The sequence below is a fragment of the Macaca fascicularis genome, chromosome 14 (assembly GCF_037993035.2).
Source record: "Macaca fascicularis isolate 582-1 chromosome 14, T2T-MFA8v1.1".
NCBI classification, from domain to species: domain Eukaryota; kingdom Metazoa; phylum Chordata; class Mammalia; order Primates; family Cercopithecidae; genus Macaca; species Macaca fascicularis.
Window position 1 is genome coordinate 110,148,511 of NC_088388.1, and position 24,612 is coordinate 110,173,122.

At 40.3% G+C, this 24,612-nt stretch overlaps 1 protein-coding gene across 1 annotated transcript in view; it reads left to right on the plus strand.

The window, feature by feature from the left end:
• The window catches only part of POU2AF2 (POU class 2 homeobox associating factor 2), a 106,416-nt gene that overhangs the window by 44,617 nt on the left and 37,187 nt on the right, over positions 1-24,612 (plus strand). Inside the window, exon 2 of the mRNA XM_074015746.1 lies at positions 2,571-2,659. Coding sequence (XP_073871847.1) covers positions 2,571-2,659 — 89 coding nt within the window. The remainder of the gene's footprint in view (positions 1-2,570; positions 2,660-24,612) is intronic.

Sequence of the window (24,612 nt, forward strand, 5' to 3'; positions counted from 1 at the left end):
ATTCAGTGAAGTTGCTGAATACAAAATTGATACACAAAAGTTAGTAGCATTTCTGTACATGAACAAATTCATGTAGCTGAAAAAGAAATCAAGAAGGCAATCCCATTTACAATAGCTACAAAATAATACCTAGGAATAAAGTTAACCAAAGAGGTAAAAGACCTTTACAAGGAAAACTACAAAACACTGCTGAAAGAAACTGAAGAGGGTACAAACAAATAAAAAGACATCCTGTGCCTATGGGACAGAAGAATTAATATTGTTAAAATGGCAATACTACCCAAAGCCATCTACAAACTCAATGCAATCCCAATAAAAATACCAATGACATTTTTCACAGAAATAGAAATAAAATGCTAACATTTATATGGAATCATAAAAACCCCAAATAGCCAAATCCATCCTGAGCAAAAAGCACAAAGCTAGAGTTATCACACTTCCAGACATCAAAATACACTACAAAGTTGTAGTAACCAAAATGGCGTGGTGCTGACATAAAAACAGGCACATAGACTGATGGAACAGAACAGAGAACTCACAAAGTAATCCACATATCTGAAGCCAACTGATTTTTTACAAAGGTGCCAGGAACACTCATTGGGGAGAAGACAGTCTTTTCAATAAATTGCTGGGAAAACTGGATATCCATATCCAAAAGAATGAAACTAGACTCCCCATATGTCACCCTTTACACAAATCAACTCCAAATGGATCAAAGACTTAAATGTAAGACCTGAAACAATAAAGTTACTAGAAGAAAACATAGCAGAAATGGTTCAGTACTTTCATCTGAGAAAAGATTTTATGAATAAGACCTCAAAAGCACAGATAACAAAAGCAAAAATAAACAAATGGGATTATATCAAACTAAAAAGCTCTGCACAACAAAGGAAATAATCAACACAGTGAAAAGACCACCTTCAGAATGGGAGAAAATATTTGCAAACTCCTTATCCAAAAGGGGATTAATCTCCAGAATCTATGAAGAACTGAAATATCTTCATAGCAAAAAAAAAAAAAAAATCCAATTAATAAATGGATCTGAAGAGACGTTTCTCAAAAGAAGACATACAAATAGCTAAAAAATACATGAAAAAAAATGTTCAACATCACTAATCATCCGGGAAATGCAGAGCAAAACCACAGTTATCGCTATTATCAAAAAGACAAAAACTAACAAATGCTGATGAGGATGCAGAGAACGGGGAATTCTTATACACTGTTGGTGGGAATGCAAACTAGTACAGCCGCTATGAAGAACAGGATGGAGGTTCCTAACTACAAATAGAACTACCATATGGTCTCACAATCGCACTGCTGGGAATTTATCCAAAGGAAAAGAAATCATTATATTGGAGGGACATCTGCACCCCCATGCTTATTGCAGCCCTATTCACAGTAGCTGAGACATGGAACCAAGCTTGGTGTCCAACGACAGATGTGTGGACAAAGAAAATGTGATATATGTACACCATAGAATGCTATTTGGCATTAGAAGACAATGAAATCCTGTCATTTGTGGCAATATGGACGGAATTAGAGGACATTATGTTAAGTGAAGTAAGCCAGAAACAGAAAATTAAACACCTCACGTTCTCACTGATGTGAAAGCAGAAAAAAGTTTATCTCCTAGAAGTAAGAAGTAGGACAGAGGATACTAGAGACTGGGAAAGGTAGGAGGAAGGAAGAGATAGGAGAGATTTTTTAAAGGATACAAAATTACAGCTAGATAGGAGGAAGCCGTTCTAGTCTTCTACACCACTGTAGGATAACTATAGTTAATAATACAGAGTTTCAAAGAGCTAGAAGGAGGAAATTGAATATTCCCAACACAAATAAATAATAAATGTTTAAGATGAACATGCTGACTACCTTGATCTGATCACATTATATGTATTGAAACATCAATGTACTTTATGAATATGTAGAATTATTACTTGTTCATTAAAAATAAATAATTACATTTTTAAAAAGCAGTGTGGAAGAGAAATCAAGGCTTCAGATATTGTGAAGCAGAGGTAGGCTACCCACCCCCACACTGGGCCTTGTCCAAATTTGTGAAGCACAGAATCTGTGAGCAAAGTAAGATGGTGTTTGTTTTACTCTACTAAGTTTACTCTACTAAGACTTGGAGGTTGTTGTTTGTATATGACAGCTGGAACTGTGGTTGCCACCTGGGGACCGTGAGGTAGCCAGAGTAAGAATCAGCCAACAGAATTGGAAAGGACCATATTCCCAATGACATTATTGAATAAATTAATTGACCAATCCAAGAACTGCTCTGCCTACTGACCTTTTATTATATGTGATTATAAATTCATTTTTGTTTTGATCATTTGGGGGAAAAACTACTCCAGTTAAAACTTTAATCTCAAACTTGATCTACACATCATGTCCTCTCCTCCTATGAGTACAATTGGTTTAAGCTAAGACTCAGTCATGAAGGCTCGGAGGTGCTTCCTCTACCCACTTTTCAAGGCCTGGTTTCTTCAGTTGGTCAGTAGGAAGGAGGCAGAGGGCTGGAAGGAGGTATCTCTTATAATTGACTGCTGCGGTTCCTCTCCCCATAGGTTACTCTGCTTCTCAGGGCAGCATGGACTAGCTCTAAACACCCTCAATGTGGTTGGTGTTCAAATCCCTGCTCTTTTGAGGAGCCCATGTGAGAGCTCTCCTCAGGGCTCCCAGGCCCCAGCATAGCACACTTCCCTGACCAAGGAGACTTGGCTCTGGTCCTACCTCTCTGCTCCCCATAGCTTCCACTTCTAGGGGTACTTGTGACAGCACCATGGCAATTCATTGCCAGAGTCCCCTTCTCATCTGGAAGCTCTTTTTTTTTTTTTTCCTTTGAGATGGAGTCTCACTCTGTTGCCCAGGCTGGAGTGCAGTGGCACAACCTCAGCTCACTGCAACCTCTGCCTGCCAGGCTCAAGCAATTCTCCTGCCTCATTCTCCTGAATAGCTGGTACTACAGGTGCACGCCACCATGCCTGGCTAATTTTTTCTATTTTTAGTAAAGACGGGGTTTCACCATGCTGGTCAGGCTGGTCTCGAACTCCTGACTGTGATCCACCCACCTTGGCCTCCCAAAGTGCTGGGATTACAGATATAAGCCACTGCGCCCAGCCAGAAGCTCTCTTAAGTGGCTCAAGCTACCTTCCCCTATGACCTCTAGGCCCATGGGTGACATGTTCATACTTGCCTTGATCACACCCCCACCCTGCCCTGCCATCTCTCAGTTCTCTTTCTCCTGCTTAGTGGGGCCCAGAGCAGATCAGCAAGTCATCCAACTGGGGAATAAGATGTCAGTCTCCCCTTCCAAGGCACCTCCAATTGCCACAAGTAATTTTATTGGAACTTCACCTCACGGGGCTTGCTGGGTGTGAGAGAGTGGGGATATAACTTTCACCTCACCCAGGGGGAAGAGAAGAAATAATTTCTCAACATAAATGCCTCACACTCATGGCTTTCTTTCCCACTCCTCCTTCTTCACACACCCCCATCTTAGTTTATTCCTGCTGCTATAACAAACTTAGACTAGGTAATTTACAAAGAAATGTATTTCTTATAGTTCTGGAGGCTGGGAAGTCCAAAATCAAGGCACCAGCATTTGGTGTCTGGTGAGGGACTTCTTACTGCATCTTCACATGGCAGAAGGGGCAGTGTGTCCTCATATGGCATAAGGCAGAAGGGCAAAAAGGGCCGAGTTAGTTCCCTTGCATCCTTTCACAAAGGCAGTAATCTCATTTGTGAGAGTGGAGCCCTCATGGCTTAATCACCTCTGAGACCCACCTCTTGATACTATCACATTGGGCCTTAGGTTCCATCATAATGAATTTTGGGGGAACACATAGATTCAAACCATAGCACCCCCTTCCTAGTTTTCTTATGTAGACTTGCAGGAGGGATACAAGTGGCTGATGGTAGAAGGAACTACTCATTACCTCCTAACCAGTCTGGGTGGGGGTGGCTTCCAGGGACCTCCAGGGCTTGGTGGGTCTCCTTACAATGGAAGATAGTTCACACCTCTTCTTTCCAGCTATGGCCCTAGTGCCCATTTGGGGATATCAGGAGAAGTACCACTCAACATCCTTCAGCAGTCTTCAACAAAAAATGTGCAAGCTTTAATAAAAGAAAAAAAGAAGACAAAATATTTTCACCACAGAATCCAAGGCACAAATCTGTTTGTCAGGGATGAGTGAGACTATGTGTATCCTTTGTGTGTAGGCACAGAAATCCTCTCCTAACCAAAAGGTTCATCTCCTGTGTGAGCTGATCAGGAAGGAAGGGCTAGTTCTCCAGCTGAGGAAACCAAACAGCTGTTAAGGGACAGGGAACAGATCCCAAGGCTTCAAGACCCTGACACCTGAGGTGAATCATCTCAAAAATCCTGAGCTCATGGAAGATTTTATTTTCCCCATTATCCAGTCCTCACTTACCTGCAACAGTCGGTTAAGAAGCCACTAACTGGAGGACAAATTGGAAGGACATAAAGCACAAACAATTCAGAGAAGTCGGAGAAGCCAAGAGTTGTTATCAATAAGAGTAGAGGTTATTCCCTCAGTGATTTTCAGAGTGAGCCCCTAAGAAGATGGGAATTTCATTTTAAACTTAATAAAGAATAGAGGACTACTGTATCCAGGGAACCGACTCTGTTCTCCCTTCACAGTTCCATGCGTCCAATAGTTGGCCAGTGAACCAATGACTTTGCAGTCCCTACTGTTTGCAATGTGGAGATAGAGAGGAGAGCCCGTTCCCACTCCTAGACTGCGGGGAGGAAAGACACACACTCCAGTGATGATGCCCAGAAGATACAAAGCATATTGGCACAGTATCCGGCCATAAGAACCACTGAATAAATGCTTTTAAACCAAACTGATTTCAAAGGTTTTATACCAGAGTACCCAGAAATGTAAACCAGAACAAAAATGCCAAGTTTGATGCACAGTGGTTACAAGGGGAGGGAGTGCTGAGAGCAGGCTGATTGCAGGTGGGATGGGGGGCGGGGCAGCCAACTTTGAGTTGGAAGGCTGGAGTCACGCTGTAGATATTCTGCCTCCCATGGAAAGAAGTTCAAGACCATGAGAGCAGGTTAACAATCTTGTGTCAGCTTTGTGGTCGGAAGTAGAAGTAGCATTCTCCCAGTCCTGGAAGGAGGAGGCATACCAAGGATCCTTCTTAGAGAAAAGACTAGAAAAGATGTGGACTCATATTTTGTCATGAGGGCCAGCAAGACGGCAAATGGAGCCTACCAAGGACCAAAGTTTGCTTGGTTTGATCTAGTGTCTCACTGGATCAAATAAATCTAGTGCTAATAAATAACAGCTACATCACGACAATGGAACAATCCTGAGACAGGCCAATGTCCTTCTCTACATTTCCCAGATGAGGAAACTGAGGCATAGAGAAACTGTGTGACTCGCCCATGTTTACAACATTTGTAAGTGGAATCGGGATTCAAACCTGGCCCTGTAGATCCAGAGCCTGTGCCCTTAACCACATGGCTCTCCCACCTGTGGTAAACTAGAGAGGTGGGCATGCCCAGACCACTCAGAGAAAGAGGCACCTCTTCTATATGCCAATTAGTACATGCTATGTAGTGATCCACAGCAAAGGGTGGGGGAAAGAGTTGAAGGGATAGGCAGGGAAGGTCGGGAAATGGATTCCTTCTCTGCAACCAGTCATGGAAGGAGCATTTAGGTTGATGTCCGTGATTTTCAGGAAGAAAAGAGTACATTCCTTCCAGTTCACTGCAGTTTCCAAAAAAATCCTCGCTCCTGCCCAGCTGTCGGAGCAAGCCCTTTTGGTGAGCTGCGGATAGGGTTGAGGCACCACCTAGCGGCTTAAACTGAAAATACTCCCAAATGAATGTCCCTGGTGAAAGGAGGCGAGGGAAATCGTGATCGCCCAAGGCAGGAAAAGGGAATCGAAAGCAAAAACTACTCATGCTCAAAGCCTCCTTTCTGTACTCCCTTCTAGCCTACAGCTACGCATCATTACAAGATGTCCTTTTTATGCCAGCCTGGTCAAGAACTATTATGTTGTTGTTGGGGGTTTTTTGGGGGTTTTTTGGTTGCTGTTTTGAGATGGAGTTTTGCTCTTGTTGCCCGGGCTGGAGTGCAATGGCCCGATCTCGGCTCACTGCAACCTCCGTCTCCCGGGTTCAAGCAATTCTCCTGCCTCAGCTTCCCGAGTAGCTGGGACTATAGGCGCGTGCCACCACACCCGACCAATGTTTGTATTTTTAGTAGAGACGGGGTTTCGCCTTGTTGGCCAGGGGTCTCGAATTCCTGATCTCAGGTGATCCGCCCACCTCGGCCTTTCAAAGTGCTGGGATTACAGGCGTGAGCCACAGCGCCCGCCGGGGTCAAGCACTTTTATGCGAGAGAGGTTGATAGGTCAGGTCAATGGATTTCAAGACCCCCAAAAAGAACTATAGTCTAGATTAGGCGTGTGAATAAGGAGAGTTATGGGAAAGAAGGGCAGATGAGAGATTCAGTCTGAGGGAAAAGGTTTAAATCCAGCTTCTAGAACTCTGAGCAATGTTCATACATTGGTGTCAGGTGCAGATGAGGCTGTCAACTGGTGACGTCAATTCAGGCTGGTAAGAAGGGTTTGTGCCAGGGTCTATCCTCAGGAAACTAGGCAGCTGATTGGCTCCCTCACCCCACCTCTAGGAACCTGAGGAGATGGGGAAATTTCAGACATTCAAAGGATCAGACAGGAGAGGTCGAAAACAGACAAAATCAGATTCAGGAAGTGGCCAAATTTAGTGTCAATTTTATGCCAGGTTGAATGATGGTCCCTCTGTACAGATTTGGTCCCAAGTCTGTTTAGGTTAGCAGCGTGCAAGGTGTGATGGAACCCTTGACCCTACAGGCATCGATATTCTGTTATGTTTTCTAAGAATGATACTCTAGATGTTTCTCCCCGCCCCTGGGCTTTGTTACATCTGCTCTCCAGGTACCCCAGCCCCTGCAATCCCTCAGTATTCAGACCAAGGCAGAGGAAGGTATTTCTTCTATTTGGTCATCAAGAACTTGCCCTTCGGGCATAACAGGACTGACATTGCAACTCACTCCTTCACCTTTCCTTTAGCCTCTGTAACTCAGGTCCCTAAAGTTTCAGGCTCCCCTGCCCCTGTTCTCTCTTTTCTATTTTGACTCACCTTTATTTCCACTTTTTAATGTTGGCTCTATCCTTGAAAGTGTGACTTCGCCTGTTGTTCTAAGCTGAGCTCAGGGCTCAGTCTCACTAGCATCAGATGGTTTTGCTGGTCAGAGTCACATCAGGAGCCTCTCCACTTTATCTCAGATTCCTGCCACAGCTGCCAGACTGCTGTTTCTCCTTACTGCAAAGGCTCAGACCATTGAAGAGCTCCCTAAACATATGTAGGCTAAAGGGATCTCCCTTGGGTCTCTACTTATTTATCATACAGAACTGATCATCCCCAGAGATCAATGAATGAACGAGCCTTCCTCTGTCTATGTTAGTGGTGTATTTATGTCATAACATACTTAACATAGTCGTGTTTCCCATTGTATTTGCTTGAAAGGCTAAACTGCTGTAACAGAGGCCCTGAATTACAGTGTCTTCAAAATAAAGTTTATTTATCCCTCATGTACAGTTCAGATAAATATCAAGCTGTTTTTTGGGGCACAGTCATTCAGTGACTTCCATTTTATTTCCTCACCACCTTTTAGAGAGTTTTCCTACGTTCAGTAAATATTTGAGCACTTACTATTTAAAAGGTTCTGGGTCACATTTTACAGGAGATCCGTAGTTCAGCCTTCTCAGAACTCATGATCTAATGGGAACACAAAGCAAGAAAAGGAATAAGTATAGGTCAAAGAAGAAAAACAAGTACAATAGAGAGATCTGCAGGGATCAAATGAGGAAGGAATCACCTTCAGTTCAGGGACAACAGGAAAGTCTTCACAGAGGACATGTGTATAAGATAAGATTTGAAGGATAAATAAAATTTTAGTAAAGAACAAAAGAAAATGTTACCAGTGGAGAAAACAGTACGAACCAAAGTTTGAGGATTAAAATATACATAGAAATGCTCCTAAATGCCCATCGATGATAAATTGGATGAAGAAAATGTGGTACATTGGTTTCACTGTGTCGGCCAGGATGGTTTCTATCTCTTGGCCTCGTGGTCTGCCCGCCTCAGCCTTCCAAGGTGCTGCGATTGCAGGCGTGAACCATCGTGCCTGGCCTTCATTTTTTCTTTGAGTCACCCAGTCTGGTGTGCAGTGGTGCAATCATGGTTCACTGCAGCCTCAAACTCCCAGGCTCAGGGAATCCTCCTGCCTCAGCCTCCCAAGTAGCTGGGACTACAGGCACATGCCACCACACCTGGCTAATTGGTTTTTATTTTTTATAGAAATGGGGTCTCACTATGTTGCCTGGGCTGGTCTCAAAATTAAACAATGCTCCTGCCGCTGCCTCCTGAGTTGCTTGGATTACAGGCGTGAGCCACTGCACATAGATATATTTGTTATCTTTATTATACTGATGCTTTCATGGGTATATGTCAAAACTTAGCAAATTGTACACTTTAAGTGTGCAAGTAATTGTATGTCAACTATACCTCAATAAAGGTATTCAAAAAACTGCACACACAAAAAAAGAAAATATGTTACATATACACCATGGAGTACTATGCAGCCATAAAAAGGAACAAGACCATGTCCTTTGCAGGGACATGGGTGGAGCTGGAAGCCATTATCTTCAACAAACTAAAGCAGGAACAGAAAACCACACACCACATTTTCACACTCATAAGTGGAAGCAGAATGATGAGAACACATGGGCACATGGTGGGAACAACACACACTGGGGCCTGTCAGAGGGAGTGGGAGGAGGGAGAGCATCAGAAAGAATAGCTAACGGATGCTGGACTCGATACCTAGGTGATGGGATGAGCTGTGCGGCAAACCACCATGGCACGCGTTTACCTGTCTAACGAACCTGCACATCCTGCACATGAACCCCTGAATTTAAAATAAAAGTTGGAAATCTAATAAATACATTAAAAATTTCACCAAAAAAATTAGGAAGAAATGAGGATAACAGAATAAGGCATATGGAGAATACAGCTTTGAGAGAAGTTAGAGCCTCATTGTGGAGGACTTGGATGACAGGTGAGGAACCAGTTCTTCACTGGTGGGCCAGGGGCAGTCACTTGAGATTTCTAGTTGGGGAGGAAATGATCAGAGCTCTAAGTTAATTGAGATGGACTAAAATGGAGACATTGAGCATGGGAAAACTAACAGAAAACCACCATAAGTCAAGGAGGAGACAGCACAGACTGGATTCAGGTCACAGGTTCAGAGAAGGGGCCTGAAGAGAAACCCACGGTGAAGGCAAGACCGACAGCTATGGAATGCTGGAAATGAAAGGAGGAAATAAAGCATAACTCAGAGTTTTCAAGGTTTACACACTCAAAAAATGGTGATGCTGCTAACTGAGATATGGAAATCAGAGCATGATCTGAGGTTGGGTGAGGGTGGGAGGGTGAAGAGTTCAGTTCCAAACATTAAGTTTAAATTCCTAGCAGACTCAAATACAGCTTTCTAGAAGCAGCTCAAAATGTATATCTGAAGCTGAGAAGATAAAGTTGTTTCTTGTATAAGATATGGATTTAAAAGTAGTCTGTAGGGAAAGAGACATGAAGAGGAAAGAGGGCACCGAGAAAGAGAATATAGAGCAAGGGGCTGGCGGAACATTAGAAAACTCACATGGGTTAATTGTAGGGGAAGAAGCTTCAGGGAAAGAAGAAGAAAGAAAACATATCTGAAAAGCTAAAAAATCAGGAGTGTGCAGTGTCTTGGGAGGCAAAAAGAATTCTCAATGAGGTTCAGCTATGTCAGAAACAAAGAGAGGGAGGAAAAAATATTGAATTTGATAACTAGTTTGTAAGTTACAACTTTTAGGATGGTAGTTTGGTAAGATGAAAGGGATAAAAATGAACAAATTGAACAGTGGTTTGGGGAAGTTAGGAAACAAATATGGAAAGTTAGGAAAGGAACAACAAAATAAACCAAAAGGAAGTAGAAGTGAAGGATTAATAAAGCCCAGATTAATGAATTAGAAAATAACACTAATAAATACAAAAACTGTATTTTAAAAAAATGAACTATTAGCTAACCTAGTTTTAAAAACAAAGCACAACATACATAAACAGAAATAAGTGACCAGGCGAGGTGGCTCATGCCTATAATAGCAGCACTTTGCGAGGCTGAGGCAAGTGGATCACCTGAGGTCAGGAGTTCGAGACCAGCCTGGCCAACTTGGTGAAACCCCATCTCTACTAAAATTACAAAATTAGCCAGGTGTGGTGGTGTACACCTGTAGTCCCAGCTACTCAGAAGGCTGAGATAAGAGAATCTCTTGAACCCAGGAGGCAGAGGGTGCAGTGAGCTGAGATCGCACCACTGCACTCCAGCCTAAGCGAGACAGAGTGAGACTCCATCTAAAAAAATAAAAGGAAGGAAGGAAGGAAGGAAGGAAGGAAGGAAGGAAGGAAGGAAGGAAGAAAGGAAGGAAGGAAGGAAGGAAGGAAGGAAGGAAGGAAGGAAGGAAGGAAGGGAGGGAGGGAGGGAGGGAGGGAGGGAGGGAGGGAGGGAGGAAAGAAGGAAGGAAGGAAGGAAGGAAGGAAGGAAGGAAGGAAGGAAGGAAGGAAGGAAGGAAGGAAGGAGAGAGAAATAAGTGAGACACTCCAATACATAAATAAGAAATTAAAAGAATCATAATAGGCTACTTTGTTCAACTCTACACAAATGAATCTGAAAATCCAGATTAAAAGGATAATTTTCTATGGCTATAGAATCACCAATAATAACCTCAGATGGTATAACATATATTTTGAAAACACAATATAAATTACTATAAAACCACTAGAAACAACAAGATATTCTGTACCATAAAGGAATGACAAACTAATATACAGAAATCAACCACTTTCATACACACAATGAGTGAGAGTATAATGGAAGAAAAGACTCCATTTTTAATATAAACAAAATAGATAAAATCACTATAATTAAGATGAATAAAACATATAAATAAAATTTAAAAACTGTGAAAATATACAAAATAATACTGGAACATATTAAAAATCACTAATTTGCAAATATAACATGTACCCAATTAATAAATATACCAGAAGAGTTGTTTTCTCGTTTCTTTTCTCTATCCTTCTTTTTCCTTTCTTTTTTTATTTTTTTGACTAGACAGCTTAATTCTAAAGTTCATATGAATAATTAAATAAACTATTGGAATAGCTAGGAAAACTCTGGGAAGGGGAATAGCTAGGAAACAGGAAGGAGAACATCACACACTGGGGCTTGTTGTGGGGTGGGGGGGAGGGGGGAGGGATAGCATTAGGAGATACACCTAATGTAAATGACGAGTTCATGGGTGCAGCACACCAATATGGCACATGTATACATATGTAACAAACCTGCACGTTGTGTACATGTACCCTAGAACTTAAAGTATAATAATAAAAAATAAATAAATAAATAGAATAATGAAGAGGAGTGACTAGCCCTACCAGATATTAAAATATTAAATATCAGTGATTCAGTAATGTCATTTTGGTCCATAAGTAGACTAATCGAACAGACGCCTAAGACAAGATATACACTGAAATATATGTGTGAATTCGGGTTATGATATAAGCGACATCTCAATCAGTGTGAGAAAGATAAAGTATTCAAAATATAGTTTTGTTGTTTGGGTTCCAATTGGATGTAAGAGTTAAATATGTTTTAGAATAACAATAAAAATACTAAAGGAAAACAAAGAATTCCTTTATAAACCTGGCATGAAAAAGACTTTACTTACTTCGACCCCATAAAGCCCTGGAGAAAAGATGATATATTCAGCTAAGTAAAAAATAAAAGCTTCTGTACAAAATAAAAAACTACAACTATTAGACATAAGCAACATCAAAAGAGAAATGGCAAACTAGGGGGAGTTATTTGCAGCTCCTATTACAGTGCCTTAATTTATAACATACTCCTAGAATTTGATAAGACAAAAACCAGTCAACCCAATATAAAAGTAGACAGGTCACGGGAAAGGAGATAAATGTATGAAAAGATGTTTGATCTCACTCCTAATAGGAGAAATGCAAAGTAAAACTACACTGAGAGCATTACTTTTAGATTGGCAAAGGTCCTTAAGTTTGATAACATGATGTATAGTTTTCAGTTGCTGCTATAACAAATTACCACCGACTTAAAGGCTTTTACATTGACAACACAAATGTATATCTTACAGTTTTGTAGGTTGGGTGTCCCTGGGCTAAAATCAAGGTGTCAGCTGGGCTGTGCTCCCTCTGGAGGCTCCAGGAGAGACTGTGTCCTTTTGCTCTTTCCAGCCTCTACAAGCCGCCCGTGTTGCTTTGCTCATGGTCCCCTTCTTCAATTTGCAAAGGCAGCAGCATTGCTCCTCGCTGTGTCTTTCTTCTATCATCACATCTTCCTCTGACTGACTCCTCTGCTGCCTCCCTCTTCCACATTTAAGGACCTTTGTGATTACACTGGGCCCATCTGGATAACGTAGAAAAAAGTCTTATCTTTTTGATAAGTCTTATCTTTTTGATTAAAGTCTTATCTTTTTGATTATCTTTTGTGATAAGTCAGCTGATTATCAAACTTAATGCCTCTTTGCCGTGTGAACTAACGTATTCACAGGTTCCAGGGGTTAGGATTTGGACATCTTTGGGGGCCACTGTTCTCCCTACCATGCAGACTGTCAGTGAGGTTGTGGGAAACAGACACTCTCATCATTCCTACTGGGAGGGAATATCCCCTACAAGGACTATGTAGGGTAATTTGGCAATATCTATCAAGATTTAAAATCCACATAACTTTTGATCCAACATTCCATCCTGAGAACCTAGTCTACAGATATACTTACTTGCACTAGATGAAATGATGAATGTCCAAGATTATTTACTATAGCAATGTTTGCAATAGCAGAATAGCATAGTAATGTTTGTAATAGCAATTTGAGATGTAATAAACAACTCAAATGTTTATAAGTAGGAAACTGATAAGATTAATGATCATGCATCCATACAAAAGAATGTTATGCAGAAATTTAGAAGAATATTCTCCAAGGTAATTAAGTGAGGAAGAATAAAAGGAAGGGGGAATAGGATAGTATATAGTGTGCTAACTTGCTTGTAGAAGCTGGGAACCAGATGAGAATTTATATTTGTATTTACTAGTAAGTACATAAAGAAACCCTTGAAAAAATACACAAGAAACTAAAAATAATGACCATCTATGGCAGAAAGAATGAATACATAGGAGACTTTTAATTACATCTCAAAACACGGGTTCACACATGTATGCACACACGTACACGCATCTTGCAAGACTCAGCTGAAATGCCAACTTCTCTAAAAGACCTTCCTCCTTTCTGAACCCCTTTTCTAGGCCATTTATAACTCCCTGGACATTTGTGCCATATTAGGGCTCCTGCACTCTTTGTATTACCTTAATTTGTGCAAAACCGGAACAGTGATTTGAAGAAGGACAAAGAGAAGGAGACAAGAAAACATGAAGAGGAAGAAGCCACTTTCTGAATCTTTAGGAGGAGGGGATTTAAATGTTTATCAAAAAGAAACATGAATTTTCAAATGATTGAGAAATACTACACTGACATAAACACTTGGGGGGCTGGGATAATAGTCTCCAAATGGCACTCCTCACACTGCATTCTGATCATTCATTTATGTCTGTCTTCCCCACTAAATCATCAGCCCCTTCAGAGAATGGATTTTGCAATTTCCTCACACACCATACATGATCTATTTGAAAGACTGAATGAGAATTGACTTCTATTCCTTAATAGAGGAAAGGGATGGCAGCTTGAGAAAAATGAACTCTCAGGCACATCAATGTTAGAAAAGTTCTTCCATATCCTATGGACTGAAATATAGCTATGTTTTCACATGGGTATCTTTTACTACATTCAGTGTCTCTGAACTGGAGTTGTATCCACAGTGGCTGTTGTTCAGGCAATGGTTGTGGTGCAGTTGTCACTGCCCACATCACGACAACTTGACAGAGCTGTTTATGCTGTCACGTCCAATGAGGTCTGTGCAAGACGACCACATAATTTTATCCTCCAAACTCACTCTTTTGAGAATGAAAAGGGACACTAACCAGATGGGACGCCATGACAAGAGCAAACCTAGATTGTCGCAGGCAAATGTGGACAGATGAGGTGCCGTGTTAGTACTGCCTACGATGGATTTAAATGTCATTCAAAATGTCTTCAAAAAGAGTGCACTATGATAATCATTTAAATTGGAAATGACCACATCCACAAAAAGCACAGAAATGACCATGAACATAAATTTGGTAATCGTAAAACAAATATTCATTTTTGAAGGAATGAGCATAGTTCCGTGTTTTCTTACAAAGCAAACACCTAGTATTCATGGAACCTTAAGTAAATACTTACAGGTATCCAAAGGTGTGTTACATCATTTTGATAGGAAATATGCAAAAGGGTTGCCTTTTAAATGACAGACAAGGCAACTGAAAGCAGGAGAATTTGCCAAGTCCCTCAAAATTGATTAAAAAATTTAAAAAATTAGAAAAAATCCTCCAAAGTAACGAGAGGCTCTGTGACTAATCTATGTTTCAGGGCTATTGCTAGGCATTATGGCATAGGCTAAAGCAGCTTTTTCCTTCTTTCTCGGTGACACATGAAGTCACGGTGTATCTAACAATCAATGGCACCTTAGCTTCAACGAGATACCATATTTTGTCTAGATCAATGAGAAAGAACCCTTCTCATCAATGCATACCCGCTGTATCTGGATAGAGACGATTTCTGAAGGTGGTTTTATCACATCCCCTCGGTTCTTCCTGGGGATGTGCTCAAGCCAGACTTCAAGCAAAGCCTCCAGCCAGAAAGTAAGAATCCTTGAATGGACTTGGCTAGCTCTTTTACCCAGATATGTTTGCTAAAACTCTAGCAGAATTAAAAGATTGTAAAAGCTGTCTTTAGCAAGCCATAACATTTGAATCTAACATCTGGGACCTTGGTACTATTTCATGTTACACCACCAGTACCATTGCCCACAGGTTACATAATAATGACACTAACAAACACAGTCACTCTGCAATTGTGGAGTGATGAGAAGTTTGTGGACACAAGGGGTCAGCTATTTACAATGTCACATTGTTGCAGAGTGGGTGAGCACAACACATCTGGCCAGGGTCTCCTATCCTTTGGCCAGCTTGCTGCCTTGCACCTCATATGAGCTAGTCCTGGATTATCAAAAATGCACCTCATATGTGAAAGAAAATCCCTACTTTGTTTGTTTTGTCGTTGTTGTTGTTGTTGTTGTTGCTGTTTTATTGTTGTTGTTGTTTTGAGACAGAGTCTCACTCTGTCACCCAGGCTGGAATGCAGTGGTGTGATCTCGGCTCACTGCAACCTCCACCACCTAGGTTCAAGCTATTCTCCTGCCTCAGCCTCCTGAGTAGCTGGGACTACAGGTGTGCACCACCATGCCCAGCTAATTTTTGTATTTTTAGCAGAGACAGGGTTTCACCATGTTGGTCAGGCTGGTCTCAACTCCTGGCTCAAGTGATCCGCCCGTCTTGGTCTCTCAAAGTGCTGGGATTACAGGCATGAGCCACCATGCCCAGCCCAAAATCTCTATTTCAATAAAACTACTTAAACCTGTTTCTTGACTTACATAGTCAAAATCTTCAACTGTCATATTAAATTATACATATATACACATATACATGTGTGTATGTATGTACACTATGTATATTATATAGAGTTATACATATATACACATACACATATATAACACATATGTTGTATATACATTTATGTGTGTATACATACGTGTATGTGTATATATGTATGTATAACTGAATATATAGGAAAATTATGATTCTAAAATCCTGGCATTTTTGATAATCCAGGACTAACTCATAGTTGGAAAGAGGGTTTATTTTTGTCCCTAGTATCTCTACTTCTTTCTCTCATGACACCATAGTTAAAGGACCCAGAGGCAGAGCCTTTACCAAGGAAGAAATATTAGAGTCAAGATAGAAATGACCAGTCAGGCATTCACCTTTAAGGCCACTAGCTCAGCTCACTCAGCTTTTTTACCAATCTCTAAAATTCCTTCTCTCCTGAATTCTGGGAATAGGCTTGGGGAACTGACTGATTTCTCTAAGTGTGAGGCTGATGGACCAAGGCCCTACACACTGCTCAGAAATAAATCCAGCCTTCTTCCCTGTCCCAAATAAATAGTTTCAGCACTCTCATTGCTTTCTGGAGGGCACATTGGGTGTCACAAAATGGTGCAGCCTGAGAAGTAGAATAACTGCATCCCAAAGGCTTCCCCAGCCCATTTCATCCGTCCTCACCCATGGTTATGGGCCAGCCACTCCCTACAGCATGTCTTACCACCAAAGCCATACCCCTCAGGTGGGGCCTCTAGACCCCTGAATGTCTGTAGCTCCAATGTAACCAAACAAAATGACGGGGTCAATTTAACCATTTCCCCAATGTTGGTGATTTACTCTGATCCAGCAGAACTAGGACTGGGTTTTCTCCCATGTAAATCGAGGAATATAAGTTGTCAGATCTCGAGTGCCCCTTCAGGTGGAAACAGTCTCTCATCCACATTATATTCTCCAACTGAGCTTCCATATGCCCAAATGCCATAGTATTTGCAAGACAGCTGTTTCCAGATTCAAGGGAAAGCTTGTGGCCACAAAACTGACCACACGTAGAAAGATCCAGATGGTAAGTGACCAGATCATCCCATTCCAAATCCCAGGGCAGGTCCCTTTAAGTAACAGTTTAGTTGGCCTGGAGTAACCTCTCTGGCACCTTTCCTGCCCTTTGCTGTACCCCAGGTCAGCCAGTGGCTCTGTCCTCAAGCCATCTTCACTTTTGCATGCAAACCGTGGTGGATAAGCCTATTCTCTCTGCTCATGCTTCACCAGAGGTCACTGTGCACCCCCAAAGAAGCATGTGGTCCACAGAGCAGACCCAGAAACTTGAGTTTGTGTCACTGGAGCAGACACAGCAACCTCTTTGGGGGTGCCTGAGTCAAACAACTCTTCACATCTCTCCAGTGTAGGGAGGAGAGAAACTTGCATCTGCATGTAAGGATTCCACTGGGCCCGGTGTGCATGCACTTGTTCATGCCCATTCTGTTCTCCATCTGGGGGCATCTCTTGTGTCACCAGTACATTTCTCCTCTGCCTCCTCATGGATCCTGCCTCACCTGTACCTGGGCTCCCATGCACTGTGCCAATGGAGCATAGCATCAGCCCACACCACTGAGCAGCCCTACCTCCTTCCACTGCCCATATAGATAGGCCTGGGAAATAGGGAAGCCTTAGAACAAAGGCAGGATAAGGGAAACAGAAGGTGCCTTGGTTGCCACCTTGGTGTGCCTGCTTCAGGGTCCCTCACACCTGCCCTCCACACTTTTACCTTCATTATATCTGCCTTTTAGCAAACTTGTCGACAAAACCCCTGCCAAGTCATCAGGAGCTACCCAACCCACAGAGCAGGTGCCCAGTCCTGGAATGAATAAGGAGGCTGATACAGAAACGTTGTGGTTTGGAATATCTGAGGGGTGTTCCCAATACAAGATAAAGGGGAAACTACCAATCATTTCTCTGCTCTGTAGGTCTGTGTTTATTCTACCCAAACTTACCCTCGTTTTCCCTCGTTCTTAACAGGGTGCCCCAGACCATCATCAGACCTTGCTATGACCCGGCAACCCACCTGATAACACAGGTACCAGGCTTTTGAATCCTTCAGCAACTGAAGTAAACAGCCAAAGCCACATGCATCCAGCAGAAACCATCCCCCCAGTTCTGTGGAAGACTTGTGTCCTTGGTATAAGAAAACAATCTTTAAGAAATATATTTAATTGTGTGTAATCAATTTGGAGTAAGTAATTGCATCTAAGCAAATGTAGCACATGTATTAGAGGGTATTTTGAAGAACAGGCAAGTGTTTATTGCAAATCAATTTCTCAGTTTCAATGCACTTCAGCTCTTCCAATGACATCTCATCTCTCAAATGCTTCTACGGGGCACTAAATATTTCTACATCAAATTTCATTACATCTTTGAATTTCAGACATAGTCCACCCACAGGGAGATGGGTATAAACCCTTCGGTGCTCCATTTGGTTTGTGGAAAGACAAATATTATGCAGTAATTCCCCCTTATCCACAGTTTGGCTTTCCAAGATTTCAGTTACCCATAGTCAACTGCAGTCCAAAAATATTATATTTTGAAAGAGAGATGGAGACCACATTCATATAACTTTTATTACAATACATTGCTATAATGAGTTATTATTGTTAATCTCTTACTGTGCCTAATTTGTCAATTCAACTTCACCATAGACATATACGTATAAGAAAAAAAAATAGCGTATATGGGATTTGGTACCATCTATGGTTTCAGGAATCCACTGGGGGTCTTGGAACATATTCCCTGTGGATAAGGTGCGCCTACTGTTCTCATGGTCGTGTTTCTTTACCATGAAAAATAATAGACTCCCCCTTGATATACTTTATCATTTATATATTGCTGCTTACCCAGAAACCATCCTCTCTGATGCATTCTGCGGAGGGTTCAGCGTGGCTGGCCCTCACTGGGGTCCTACTATGAGCACAGCACCATAAACATATTGAAGTGCTGTGGGACTATAGAGAAGAAAAGAGAGAAAGGGACAATACAATTGGAGCTGGGGGATGGATATGCAAACCACTGACAAGAATGGGAAGCAGCATGAAATCAGTTCCATTACAGAGATTCATCCAAGGAGCACCGTGAAATGGGCTATTAACTCAATCTTGGTGAATATACAAGCAAATTACAATCTACATGGAGAAGGTAGTTGTGCTGAATCTTGAAAGATGTGTAGTACTTTAATCTTGCCACTAATCTGACTTGCTTCAAACACATTATCTGGCGTGATAACAAGATATTCTGATTCAGTCAATCTGGGATAGACTGAATTTTATAAGCATTGCAGGTGATTCTGAGGCAGGTGGCCCAAGACCACACTATGAAAAACCTGCACCAGGGCACAGGCTGCCTGGAAGGAAGCAAGCACAGATGAGGTAGAAAGGTAGGATGGGACCAGGTCACAGAGAGCCTTAGGTGCCATGCCGTGAGGGTTCATCTTTATTCTATCAGCAAGGGGGAGTCATATCTGTTTTTAAATGGTTTCCTTTGCTGCTTGAAAGGTTTAAAAAGTTCTAACCTCTTTTAAAAGCAGTGTTTAGAAGAATCCACATGCTTCCTAGGTATCTACAAAGCGATTGTAACTACTTCACTTAATAATGTTATGTTTCATTTGAATACAGAGCTTTTGGTATGAAGAGTTAGCAAGAATAGATTGGGATGACTCTTGGGGCTCCCCTGCTTGGAAAAAAATACAAATCTTGGTGGCTGCCGGGTCAGCGTGACCACGCTTTCCTTTTCTTCTCATTTGCTTAAAGGAGTGAGGGAAACAGGTACAGGAAGCTGGGAAATTGAGACAAATGTATTTTGGTATTCTTGTATAAATGCGGAAACCACAAGTGCAGACACCTTCAGATTTGTGCATTAGAAAGAGAAGTGCAGACACCTTCAGATTTGTGCATTAGAATGCCCTAGAAGTTCATTTAAACTACAGGTGTTCTTCTTGAGAAGCAGTTCTCAAACATTCCTGTTTCAGGACTCCTTTATTCTCCTATAAATTATTGAGGACCCCAAGAGCTTTTTTACTTAATATGAGTTATAGCCACATTATTTATTAAAAATTAAAACTAAGAATTTTAAAACGATTCATTTAAAAACAAAAATAAATCATTACATGTTAACATAAATAAACTTCTATTTTAAAAATATATTTTACCAAACCAAAACAAAGATTGAATGAGAAGAGTTGAACTGCTTTGCATTTTTGCAAACTTTCTTAATGACTAACTTCATAGGAAACAGCTGGATTTTCATATCTGCTTCTCCAATATCAGATATCAAAATCTGTTGTGATATCGCTGAGTTTTCTCTAGAAAACTCCCCTGTACCTTCATGAGAGAATGGGAGAATAGAAGGCAAATGACCGACTAGTTTTATTGTGAAAATAGTTTGGACTTTTGCAAAACCCCTCAACCAGTCTCCAAGACTCTAGAGTCTCTAGAACATATTTTGATTCTAGAGTCCATTGCTCTGACATAGGGCAAGAGTACCAGAGGCACAGCTAAGCTTGAGAACCACTAGATGATACCCACTGGAAGTCCTGAAATGCCACGTGTTGTACAAATCTAGAATGCCTAGGAAGATGTCCAGGAACTCTAACTCTATTTAGGACTGGGAAGTAGAACCAAAATTAGGTTAAGCAGCAATTGTGAGTAGTTGAAGATGAATGAGAGGAATGTCAGAAAGTATCTAAAAATTGGTTTTTAAAAATGTTTTGCTCCAGGAGAGCTGACAACACTGACTGTGTATCAAAAAGACTCTTTTTTTAAAAATGAGAAAGCTTGTTTTAAAACATAACCATTCACGTCCTACTTCAAAAGATTCTGAATTCCACAGCAGCGAGAGCTGGACAAAGGTATTATTAACCACTTTTACAATTGATTCTGACGTACTAATAGGATTAGGGACCTCAGCTATACATCATGTATTTATGTTTTAGACATAATAAATAGGCAAACCAATTGTATTAAAGTGACATTAATAGTGATTCCTATTCCTAATTGAAAACATTTTCCTAGAACTTTTATCTCCACCTGAAAGATAAAAATCATGTGCCCATAACCTAAGTATTACAGGCATAGTACCTACTGGCAAATATAGGCTTTTGCATACATACATATAGACATACATATTATTTTTAAAATCTAACTCTAAATTAAAAAGGATGGAAAATTCCATTGTTAATCATAAAAGAAATAAGAGATTCCTTGTTTTCATAATAAACTTTTAAGAGAGTTTGTTCCTAATGGAAACTCATTCGTGGGGAATCAAAATCTTCATGGAAGGGGAAAAGTACCTTCATATATCATCTACATTGAGGATGCAAATTGTAGAGAAACACACACCAAAGGATTTGCATTTAATCAAATCTAGAGCAAGACATTTCAGAAGCATCACTACCGTGTGTAGAAGGCTTTCCCACCAGGGTCAGGCTGAGCTTTCTAGGAGACCAGGACCCCTTACCAAGGAGTGAACACCACTCACAAGAAATTCTGCACTGCTGTTAAGAAGAAAATCCACCAGAAACATCCAGAATGGAAAGTGGTAAGTCAACGTCAAATTATCATAATTTTAAAAAACTTTAATCCTAATTTTTATTTTTGATAACACAAAGCCATAACATAAAACAAAGATTAAGGAGAAATCTCCTAACTCTGGCCTAGAACATATAAAAATATAAAACACAGATCAAGGACTAGCTATTTAGAACTCTTGGTAACATTTTCCTCATTCTAGTTACATTTAATTACTAACTGTTAGATTTTGTTTTGCTTCATAGAGTTTACAGAGATATTCTGAAAGATCAACTCAATTGAACATTATTTTCATAAAATGAGGACTTGAATATCAAAGCATTCTTTTCAATATATAGTGAAATTTTATGTTAACAATTTTCAGTAAGCTCTCAACTATAAAGTGCAGAAGAATAATTCACATTCATATAGAACCTGAAACATCTTTTATTCATGCATCTTGCTTTAGACTTTTAAGACTAAGAAGCAAGGTCATTCTATTTACATATGCTAAGGAAGAGTCTGAGCTGTTATTTCATGAATTCAGACTGCATATAGATCTTTCCCTGGTTGTTCATTCTGGGATACAAATGTGAATGGTCAACAGAGAGCAAAGCCCACCTGTTCAGGAACAAATTTAAGATTGAAAAAGTCAGCTCTTTAAATGTTAACAAATGATGACAGTGGGAACATTTCAAATATGCCTTGTAAAGTACCTTAAAAGAAAAATTAATATTTTTTAAATGCCATAATTCTTCAAAGTCTGAACTCAAAAGATAAGAAGATAGAAAGAGCCCTAAGAGTATGTATCTTCTGCAGCATAAAATTGGTTATTAGCTGTGGCAATTTTAAAAAATTAATAAATTGTATTATGTATACTTGAGATTCACAGCGTTATCATATACACACAGATAGTAAAGATGGTTACTATAGTGAAACAGATGAATACATCTATCATGTCACTTAGTTACTTTTTTGTGACAAGAGCATCTAAAATCTACTTACTTACAAAAATCCCTAATGCACTGCAATGTGGTTAACGATAGTCCTTATGTTGTACATTATATCTCTAGACTTTCATCCTACATATTGGCTACTTTGTATTTTCTGATCTACATCTCATTTCCTCCCCCACCCCAATCCTACCTATGGTGACCAGTTTTATTCTTTATATATTTGACCTTTTTTTCCCCCTAGATTCCACATGCAATATTTTTCTTTCCGTGTCTGGCTTGTTTCACTTAGCATAATGTCCTCCACTTCCAACCAAGTTGTGGCACATGGCAGGATCTCCTTCTTTTTAAGTCTGAATTTTATATATTCATACACACACACACACACACACACACACACACACAGAGAGAGAGAGAGAGACATCATATTTCTTTATTCTTCCATCAACAGATGGCTGTTTAGGTTGTCTCCGTATCTTGGTTATTGTGAATAATGCTGCAACGAACATTGGAGTACAGCTTTTTTTACAAGGTGTTAATCACACCTTCTTTGGGTATTGGATTCAGCTATGAAGGTATATTAGGAGGGGTTTGTGGATACCTATGGTGTGGGCAAATCAAACGTCAAAAAATCCTAATATGTTAACTGATTTGACCTTGCATCTTTAAAAGTTAGTCTTTATTTAAGTTTAAGACTTCATAAATAGGCCGGGTGCGGTGGCTCATGCCTGTAATCTCAGCACTTTGGGAGGCTGAGGTGGGTGGATCATGAGGTCAAGAGAGTGAAAACATCCTGGCCAACATGGTGAAATGCCGTCTCTACTAAAAACACAAAAATTAGGTGTGGTGGCACACGCCTGTAGTCCCAGCTACTTGGGAGGCTGAGGCAGGAGAATCGCTTGAACCCAGGAGGTGGAGGTTGCAGTGAACTGAGGTCGTGCCACTGCACTCCAGCCTGGTGACAGAGCTAGATTCCATCTCAAAACAAAACAAAAACAAAAACAAACCAAAAAAAAAGATTTCATAATGTGTATTATTTTCTGCTTAATAAGGGATGCCCCCAGCACCAGACCTGGTACCTGAGCCAGACGCTGACCCAACACACTATATTGCCATTGCACTGTCCAGGACCTGATTCTTGGCATTTCCCTGACAGGCAGAGAATGGTCAAACATAGATCCATCCACCAATGACCCATTCAGGATTTTAATTCTACTCTGTCTTGAATGACAGTGTAGCTACATTCCAGTGTCACGAGGGACTATAATTCAGAGAGACATTCTCTACCATCTTAATTATGTCATTGTCCATCACGTAACTCAGAATATAAATTTTTTATTTCTAAAGTTATGGGATGATTTTGCTTTTTCTTTCTTTTTCTTTGTTTGAACTATCTCTTTATTCCTTTACATAAAGTCACAAACTCCTACTTAAAAATATTAAATAATTTAAAAACAGTAACAGGTACCTCAGAGAATGTCATCAAAAATAGTAAAATAAGAAGGTGCCTTAAGTGCCATAAGTGTATTTGATAATTAATAACTAAAACAGTTTAAAAATCACCTGCATTTTAAATGATAAATTGATTTCAGAATATGTGTTTGATTTGATGGAGAAAATGTTTAATTTTGAAAAACAATCTTAAGGTAACATCACCATTAAATCTACTATGGACCAAATTCTTCATCATTAAAGTAAATGAGAAGAAGGAGATGACGTGACTGAGACAATTTGCTGCATGGACACAAACACAGTCCTACACTGCAAAAAAACAAAAACAAAAACATCTTTTTCCAAATTCTGAAGGATGAGTTGATTCCTATTAAATTTGCCTGTGCTTTCTTTCCGGAAGCACATGTCTTTGTTTTCTTAACAACTGACCTGAATGTAAGTTTGTATCTAGAGTATTTGAATAAAAACTCTTAAGCTCTCCTGGTGTATGCAGGTGTGGATTCTTTAAATAGACACAATGCAGAAGGGAAAAAAATGTTTCGAAGTAGGAATCCTGGTAAAATTTTTAAACTCTAAATATCATTCCTCTCCAAAAAAAAAAAAAAAAAAAAAAAGGTGGGAGGTAGGATAGATTATGAAACTTTCAGAATTCTCAAAAACATGAAGAATACTCAGCATGATATTTTAAAGAATTTGTACCAGTTTCCATTGCTTTGTTCAAATTTACTTTAATTCACCTTTTGTGCTTTTGCAAAATGTAAGCACTCACTTACCTATACCCCTGCTTCAGAGCTCAGTTATCCCATCAGTCCTGGTTTGTTACTACCCAAACTCCCATGAAACCCCAGAGAAAGATTTCACCCTCACCTCTTAGGAAACTGCTCTTTCCCATTTTTCTAAAGACCTTCACCT